Below are 10,075 nucleotides of genomic sequence, written 5' to 3' on the forward strand. Positions count from 1 at the left end.
TTCATGAACTGTTACGAAACATAATACGTATGGTTAATGTTATCTACCTCTTGCCAATAACAGATTTGTTTTATGATTAAATTTGTTTTTCTAAGAACGTGTTTCATTCAAAATGATCATAAACAAATTCACTAAAAAAGGTCATAGAACAATTCATATAAGGTAATCTTCGAAACGGAGTTTTAAAATTGTAAAAATTAGAAAATTCTATGTTAATATCTTATCTGCTTTTTCTGGAAACATCCCAAATGCGGGTATTTTTACCTCTTGATAGGCACGCACCTGACTACGAGACGTGTTTTTTTTATTTCCGGTAATAAAGTCGATTGGCTAAAGCCATTGAGTAAAAATTTAGACGCAGTATCGTCATCAAAGCAAGACTGGCGTCGACAGTAGCAGCAAGAGTATCTGGGACAGTAGCAGCAACAGTAGCAGCGACAGTAGCCACACGAGTAGAAGCGACAGTAAAAGCACAGTAGCAGCAGCAGTAGCAGCGACAGTAGCAGCGACAGAAGAGGCAAGAGTAACAGTGACAATAGTCACAAACGTAGCAGCTACAGTAGCATCATCAGTTGCATCGGGAGTAGCACTGACAGCAATAACACTTGTTTACCAAATGAGGGGTAATATTTAAACTAGTCATAGTTACGACTATTTTGTTTACTCGCAGATAACTTCCATGCCGTCACAAACGAAGACACAGCGGGTCAAGTTGAAGAGGCGCTGGACATTTGCCGGACCGGATATACTAGGTTACCTGCTCAAAATGTGTCAGCGCTCCTTGGGATTTATCGCCACAGCAGCTGTAGCAATATCTATCTTATCCCTCGTAATTATTCTGAACTACACTGATAACATACAGAGAGGGATTGTTCAGAGGAAAAAGCTTGGTACCAAGCAAGTGCTAAACCGTCCGTATCTCGGTGAATGGTCTCTTATTCAAAAAGTGACGACGGCGACAACAATGGTTTCGCAACACACAACATCGAACCTGTCGTCAGAGCTTATGGCGATAACGCCCAACCCTGAACTCGATAGGCTAATTAATGCATCGTCTAAAGCGAAGTATCCAGTTACGATTAACGGAAAGTACATATTTGAAAATCCTCAATTGTGTTCTTCAGTGGCAAATTTGTCGGTACTAATAATTGTGCATACCGCTCCGGATCATTTCAAAATGAGGCTGGCGATACGCAGGACGTGGGCGAACGACACGTTTTACCGGAAAATGGGGGTCGCCCGGGTGCTCTTCCTTTTGGGGCAGGTTGGGGATTCGGCGCTTCAGATGAAGATGGAAGCTGAGTTCAATGAGTACCGCGACATGCTGCAAGGGGATTTCCGAGATTCCTACCGGAACCTCACTCACAAGGGCGTCATGGGGTACAAGTGGATCACAGAACGATGCAGAAACGCGAAATTTATTTTAAAAACTGACGATGACATTGTTATCAATATGTTCATATTGTTTACTCGAGTCTTACCAAACTTTGAGAACAAAACGAAACAAATAGTATGTAATCATATTCCGGCCAACACAATGCCGATAATTCGGAATAAGACTAATATATGGCGTAAATGGTATGTGAGCGAAAATCATTTCCGGGGGAAAAACTGGTATTCTGAATACTGCAGCGGTTTTATGGTTTTGTTCACTAATGATGTCATTCCCGCAGTTTTTAGAGCGGCAACGATGACGCCATTTTTCTGGGTTGATGACGTATACCTTTATGGTCTGGCTCCAGGCCACGTGCCTGGAATGAAGTACAGCAGCCTCACTGAACATGCGCTTATCTGGCCAACAGCGCTGAATTGCTACAGAAATATGACTGAGAATTTCAGCAATACGTGTTATGTTTTGGTGACTAAATCCTGGCATCCCGGAGAGAGCGAGGAAACTTGGGTGGAAATGATAAAGCAGTTCGAACATCGGATTGGTACTGATCTGAGTTTACCAGCAAAAACACACCCAGACATGCGCACATAAATATCCTGACAAATATGTTCACAGATTCAAGAATTTTTTAATGTTATATCAAAACGAAAAAATATTTATCAATAGTATATGAAGGGTCTTATGAAGCATAATACGGTGACCATAGTCATCGTCAGAAATAAATTTCCTGACACATTCGTAAATGCTGTTATTATTGGATTTGTGGAATTGTATTGTGAAAATATTTATATGGTATACACATGTTTTTGTTAGATTTTTAGTTTATTAATGCAAATAATGAATACTTCAACATCAGCATTATTGTTTGAAGATTTCATTGACTTCTGCCTACTAGGGTAAGATAAATATTTAATATTAAATGGTAAAAAGATTGATAGTTCATACGTTTATTTTTTTACATAATCACTAAAATAAAATATAAAAAACCAATATACGATAATAAAAAATGATATCACTGAAATGATCTGATATTAAAACAGTTTGCACTGCACGCATCATAAATTAGTAATTTTGGTTGGAAGTAAAGAGGTCATGACAGAAAGCAACAATGCCTTTAAATACTAACACACGACTTGTAAACTATTTTTTAAAACGCTTCTATCGAGAGAAAAATAGTACAATGGAACCACTGGTATATAATGTTTTGAGTATTGTTTAATATAATGCTGTCATGACAACGACCAGATAACAATTTTCTGATATAATGTGATAAAAGACAGCGTTTTTACTGACCGATTACATATATTTACTCTGTCCACAAAGTATATGTCACATATATTGAGGAACCATTTCATTTTGTATGTATTTATTCGTTGATACACCCATCTCTGTTATTAAGTTAGTACACTTGCTATAATTAACCAATAGGTCTAAACTAATATAACTGTGTTTATTTGTTGAGCATCAGATCGAATTTATTGTTAAGTAAATCGTAGAACGTAATTTACCAATTGTTCATCCTCTATACTTCAATAGACATTTGTACATTTTCATGTTTGTTGGTAGAATTGAGAACAATTTGGGGTGAGGGGTTGCAAACCTGAATCAACTCTCTTACTGACACAATACAAGTGTTACTACAGCAGATACGTGTTATGAAAAAATACAGTATTCAGTCGCTAAAGCAGAGAGTCACATACTTTGAAAAGTAGATATGAAAAGTTTGGAATGCGATTAAGGTTCGGGTAGACCGATTAGAAAACATGGTAGATTTTGCTGGTATAGGTTTCACTCTGATGCCTACCAAGGACCAAGGTCAGCGATCTTGAGAGACAATGTGAAGAGATGCAGGAAGAGAGTTGCCTCTTCTTCAGTCGGAGTCTATGTGGAGTAACCTTATCTTTAAGAACATCACAGGGGAAATTGTGACTGGCAATGCGATTTCAGGAAAATCCTGGACTTTTTGTGGAGAATTTTACATTTTCAAGGATTGTACATGTGTGTGTAGGGATGAAAACAGCTCAAGGGTACCAATTACTCCATCTTTGTACAATTCTATGACACTCTAATTGGTATTGATTGTATCATCTGCGTTTAGATGCTGTTTATCTGGGTTTACTACTGAACTTGACAAGCCTTTTACCGTAAAAAATATAGTAAAATTTATAGAATAGAAATTTATAGAAATGCACTTTGCTGGTATTTCCGTTGCTGGCAACATAATACCATATCTATACCATAGCTAGAGATTTGTGCTTACGATGATGCTTGCAGCCATTAATTTCCCAAAATTTCCGCCATACATCTACGGCAAAGCTTGTGAAAACGTCATCCAACTGATCAATTCGGTCATTTCAACACAAGGCAATATTGATTCTGATAAGTAATAAGTTTATGTATTTTTAATTCAGAGTTTGTCACCTAAAATTCATTACATGTCCACGTCACAAGCGCGACAAAATTCAAAATGCAAATCCTTAATGTTTGTTTTCTCCCGTATATACAAGAGCATTTATGACATTTATTATTCACAAGTAATTATTTATAGGAAATTGATGCAAAACATTCAAAGCAAAATAAAAGTATTCCGAGTATTCAACGCATTATACAATATGTTTATAACAATTTATCTGGAAAAAAATCAATATTAATTATGTATATAAACACATTCATTTTTAGCTCGGCTGTTTTCGCAGAAAACCCGAGTTATTGTCATAGAGCCTGCTCGTCGTGTCGTCCGCCTTCCGCGTCGTGCTAAAACCTTAACATTGGCTCTAAAATCAAATTGCTTCCACCTACAACTTTGAAATTTCATATGTAGCTGCACCTTGATGTTTCTACAAGCCAAACCCATTTTTGGGTCTCTAGGTCAAAGGTCAGGGTCACTGTGACCTCTAAAAAAATCTTCTGACAAGCTTTCATTTATTCATAACTGCACTCGCAGCCGAGCATTGGCACCCGCTATGCGGTGCTCTTGTTTAAATTAAAATCTACATTAAGCTGAATTAAGACACAACGCAAGTAAAAAAGCAATATCAAATTATCAGTGCTCATAAGTTTATAATGACAGATTATATTTAAAGATTTGCGCAAAAGTACGTCTATTTAAAAGGGCGGGGCTGGTATATTCCGTTCGTAACGCTTACAAAAAACATGTATGAAATAAATTTGAAAACCCGTGGACACGAGTTTACAAATCAATGAGCAAATCACTTTAAAGGACAAGTTATTTTCGATAAGGATTATATTTTAAGAAGGGTATGGTAAAAACTTGAACAAGAACAAATTGCGTACAAATAATATTTTGTTTCACTATTTAAATTAGCCAATTTCTTTCCTTCAGTTTTGCTGAGTGAAAACTTTTACACTTTGTTAACTTTAATAAATAAAACATCCAATAATAGTTAAAATGTATTGTTATTGTTACACAGCGAATCAAATTCAAATAATATCATTATTGAATTACAAATTCAAAATATAATTGCACCATTTATAAGGCATATAATTCAAATGTAATAAGTCCTAGATGTATTCGTGCAAAAGCCAACATAATGCAAAAAACACAATACAAGAAAGACAATACATAATATCAACAAAAACAGAGGAGAAATTCATTAACTGAAGAAGTATATATCGTGCAAGCTAAAGTAACAAAGACAAACAATATCTAGAAATGCTCATCCATATAAAACACAATAACATCCCTGATCTTACCTACAGCCTTTACATAACATCTTATCTCGTGAATTAGAATTATTTACATAAATGCAAATTTCAGCATATTATTACAAATGTTCCACAATCTCCATGTTTTCTAGAACAGGAACAAAGGTCGTACAAGAGTCAGAAGATTATTTAACTAGAACATCTAAAACGTGAATTTTATCATCTGATTAATTTAACTTGAATGCATAAGCAATGCCGCTTCTAAAATAGTAAGGAAAACATGATTTCGGATCAACGTCAAAAAGTGGATATATTCCAACGAAAAGAAAATATGGCAGATCTTACTTACTTTAATACAAACAGAGGAGATCACATATGTAATGTACAATCAATACTGCCACGGGATAGAAAGGTGAGTTTTAACAACGGCAAATGGACTGCTGAATACACGTTACCCTAATTAAATAGTTTTGTCTATTTCATATTAAACGGATTATTCTGTTCAATAGAAACATCTCCCGTTAACAATCTTAAATGTCAGCAGTTTATGATGTAAGTAAAAAATTAATGTTGTTAGTAATGTTTAATCCATTAAAATATAAGCCTGATAAAGTACATTGCCAAACATAATTAAATAATTCCAGGAATTATTTAAATAATCGTTTGTGAGAACTTAATACACTTAATTCAATGGGTTATATTAAAATTCTGACAATGTGTTGTTTTTTCGGACTGGCGGGCTTTTAAACAATTCATTATAAGAAACGTCGTTGATAACTTTAATATAATAAAATAGTCTAGCCAACAACGACAGAACTTTAATGTATATTACTAAGCAAAATTCACCATGGAAATTAGTTTTATTAACAAAAATTTGCCCATTAACAACATATGTGGATATATGACAATGTCAAGTGCAGTCTTTGAGTTTTTCAATGCAGGCTTGAAGATGCTGTAAAAGCCTCCTTTATATTCGTGAAAGGCCTCGTTTTGTAACAGATTGTGGCCACCCATTAACAACTGCCCGCTAGTAGGTTGTGAGTCCCAAACAGATTTCCGAACAACGTTATATGTGTTGTCTATTCCAGGTTTGACAATTTTGGTATAATAAACAATACGATGTACGTGTGGGCACTTTTTAACCTATGCTATTGGTGTTTTGCACAATAAAGTTTCAAGAGTCAATAGTGCGTTGTTTAATTAACTAAAATGTTTTAAGTTGAAACTTGAAATAAAACATAGTGTTTGTCAACAAAATTAATCGTTAAGTACAAAATTGGACATACAACTATTGCCAACGTGAAACTCCAGTTCCACCAGAAAAAAAAAAAATTCCTACACACAAGATCAGTAATCAGACAAAACGTACGAAAATAATTTTAGCTTGCAGGCACATAGAAGAGTTGGGTCGCTTCAAAACGCTCATCATATGCATATGTATGATTTGTTTTTTTAACATCATGGCAAACACAGATACATTTACTAATTATTTTGGTACAAGCTAACAATTTACCGAGTGATCAATCTTTAGCCAAACAACCTTTACGCATAACTCGTTTGTTAAAATACGGATTCGTGCTGCCAAATCATGAGGCTTTATCTTCCTCTTAATATACAAATAAATATTATATATTGTATATTATATATTAAAGATCAAACGTATCATCATAACGCGATTCTTTTTATGGCATACCGTTGAGAGTTTAACCCGCTTTAGGGCCAAAACTTTAAACTTAACTTAGATTTATTTACAAAACATATACATGTGAAAACAGTCTTACACCAAATCATCACAATTTCAATCACACAAAAATATCCACACATTACGTTATTCATGGAATAATAATACACACATTCGTTTTATGTTAATTTTTGCTGCAAAAAAATGCGCAGTCCAACATTGTACCTGTACTAAAAGTAATTTAAAAAGCAAATACTTTATTTTTGCAAGTTGAAATTAATTTATCCAAAATAACATATCATGGAATGGATAACACCAGCTTGAATAATGTTCTATGCGTTTATGAACATGTTCCTGACGTAGTTGTATTTTCAACTTAATTACTTAACCATGTACATTTATTCTCGGCAGTTTACATTTTTACTTAATTGCCAACACTATGTTTTCCCAAAACATTCTATTACCGTCTGGTTCATGCGTATATTCGATATAACTGTTTTCCTGAATCCATCGAAGCATTTCTAAAGGCATCTTGTTATGAGGAACGGGTTCAAGCATAACAATAACTAGACACACCTGGTCTTCCCTTGAGTACATGCTCTCCATTCGCGCCATGTTGAATTCATACATGCACCATTTGCTCCTTAGAAACGCCTCTGACAGGATGACGATGGTCTTTCTGCTGCTCTGGATGGCATGGATAATGTTGTCCGAAATTGCGTTACCTGGCATAAAGTCTCGCTGATGCAGACACAAAGAAACGTTTTCCGCCTCAAGTCTTGGAATAACTTCATCTAAAATAAATCTGAAATGATCTTCTGCGTATGAAATAAACGCATCAAATCTGTAGTTTTCTATTAGCGTGTAGTCCGGTAATCTACGGTAACCGAAGAACCTCTTCCTAGACATAAAAAGCAGGTATCGGAGTTTCCAGCGATGTCGGTATATAACGCCTCCCACAACTGTGGCCAGTGCTGAAGATATGCCGATACAGCAAAGGACGATCAGAAGCGTGTAAGATCTACAGGTACCTTCTAAATGGCTAATTTCTTTTTGGAACCATAGGGCGCCCATGATCCTTCCATCTGACAATCGGAAAACATACAACTCAAACGTTTTCATGTTGCTCTGATGGTCATATAGCCAGTTTAGAAAGTCTTGATTTTCACACGAATAATCTAGCGAGTTGTTTCGAAGGTCAATTTCGAAAGTAGAATTTAATTTCCTAGCATTCAGTTCTAAACCCGCCCGCATATTTCTTGCGAGAGCGTGAAGGGAATTAACGTGTAAATCTATGTGTAACAAATTTGTTAAAGAAGGCAGCATAATATCCAGATTTCCTATATTGTTGCAGCTAAGATCTAGATCTGTTAAATTTGTCAGAGGGGCAAAGGTCGATCTATGCAATATCGTAATGCCGTTTGCCGATAAATTAAGACATTTTAATGATGTTAAACATTCAAAAATATTTGATCTCACACTGTCCGCTAATTGGTCCCCTAGGTAGTTATTGTCTAGTCGTAGGATTTTCAAAGATGGATAGTTCAATGACTTTTCTCCGATTTGCACCATGTAACAACGGGATACATTAATCACTTCAATATTCGGAAATGGTCCATATTCACCAGTGAATATGTTGAAAACGTTATTTGACAAATCAATATGCTTGAGTGCATTCTCATGGGGTGTGATATTAAAATTTATCTGTTCATTGTAAATCAAATTGCTCTCATGAAAATCCACAAATTCTAGATGTTTTGGAAGATTAGTTTCAAGAGATATGTTTCTCAGATTTGGTTGTATATAATTACATGGCCATTTATTCGCCGCTATTTTCATCAGAAATGCTTCCTGCATATATAGACAACTAGAAAAAGCCCTCTCCTCACATCCTTGTCTTCCGTCGTCAGTGTCTTCAACAATATATCTGGACGGGTAGTGAGAGGAGTGCTGCAAAGCGCCAAACATTTTTCGGACGTTTTTCATGCATGAGGTCTGTAACAAGTACGGTAAAAATACTAGGTCATTGTCGGACACATCCATGGTAGTTAACGAGTCAGGAAGCAAAATTAGGGCATTCGTCTCGAATGACATCAGTCTATTGCCTGCGATAAACATTCCTTCTATGCTTGTGTTCCAAATGTAACAGAGATCTTGTTTTAATAGACTTGTTCCCAGTCCAAACGTGGTATGTATGTATGACATATATACACTACGAATATGCGTAAATTGAAGTCCGTAGGATATATTTTCCATTGATCTGAAGCCAAGCTTTCGATTATAAGACAGATCTAATATTTGCAGATGTTTAAGATGTTCAAAAGCCCCAGCTGAAATACTCCTAACGGAGCAAGCTGAAATGTTCAGTTTCACGACTGATACCAACTGCTTAAAGGTCCAGTTTGAAATATGGGGTATGCTACAATGACTGTAGGAATACAACCCTGACAAACTTAGCTCTTGCAGCCTATTGGTGAGTTTCCCAATGTCAAAGTTGTCTCTCAACCCATCCATTCTTAGCATTTGTAGTTTTCTTAGGTGTGAAAGCTTTGGATAGTTCCGTATAGCAGCTGTATCCACAGGACATCCATTTAGGATTAGAGTAGTTATAGAAAGTGGCATAAATTCCGATGACCAGCCACTTTTGAAGACCATGAGATTATTTCTGGATAAATCCAGAATCTTCAAGTTGGTGAAATTTATAAAAGTGTCTTTTCTGAATTCGCTTATTTGATTGAAATTTACGTGAAGTTCATTCAAATGTTCACATCCTTCAAGTTATGTGGCGTTAAAATTTCCAAAATTATTTCTACCAGCTCTCAGTGTGAACCTTGGCTCCATAGTATTATTTCCTAGAACAGAACATATTTCTGCGATTCTCGAAATATGTTTCCCTTCACAATCCATAACCGAGCTTCGTTTATCCGTAAAGCATTCACATTTATTTCGTGGCCCGCATCCATAAGTTTCAGACACTGCTTCATATATTCCAAATAATATAAAACACTCGATCGCTATGAAAATTATTTCCATATTTGACTTGTTAACAACAGACTGTATTAGCAAATTTAATGAAATGTTCGGAGAAAGCTAATGAATGAAATATCATGACGAAGTGAATTATGCTACAAAACATTTTAGCATCTAAACAATAGATTGCTTAATTGCATGTGTCCTATTTTCTTCCTGTTATCAATGTTAATGCTCTTTCGCTTAACGAAGTGCGTCCATACCGCTTGAGTACTCACTTCATGATTTACATTGCACATGTCACATGACAGCAGATTTTGTTTTAAAACATTGTTTTATATTAAATGTGTGATACTGATCTATAA

The 10,075-nt window shown here is 35.5% G+C and overlaps 1 protein-coding gene across 1 annotated transcript; it reads right to left on the reverse strand.

The window, feature by feature from the left end:
* Window positions 1-3,874: 3,874 nt before the first annotated feature.
* On the reverse strand, window positions 3,875-9,868 carry LOC127860517 (toll-like receptor 4). The gene has a single exon (XM_052398631.1). It carries the CDS (start codon window positions 9,393-9,395, stop codon window positions 7,161-7,163), a length of 2,235 nt encoding a protein of 744 aa, XP_052254591.1. The 5' UTR covers window positions 9,396-9,868; the 3' UTR covers window positions 3,875-7,160.
* Window positions 9,869-10,075: the final 207 nt, after the last annotated feature.

This window comes from Dreissena polymorpha, chromosome 15 (genome assembly GCF_020536995.1).
Source record: "Dreissena polymorpha isolate Duluth1 chromosome 15, UMN_Dpol_1.0, whole genome shotgun sequence".
Lineage (NCBI taxonomy): Eukaryota > Metazoa > Mollusca > Bivalvia > Myida > Dreissenidae > Dreissena > Dreissena polymorpha.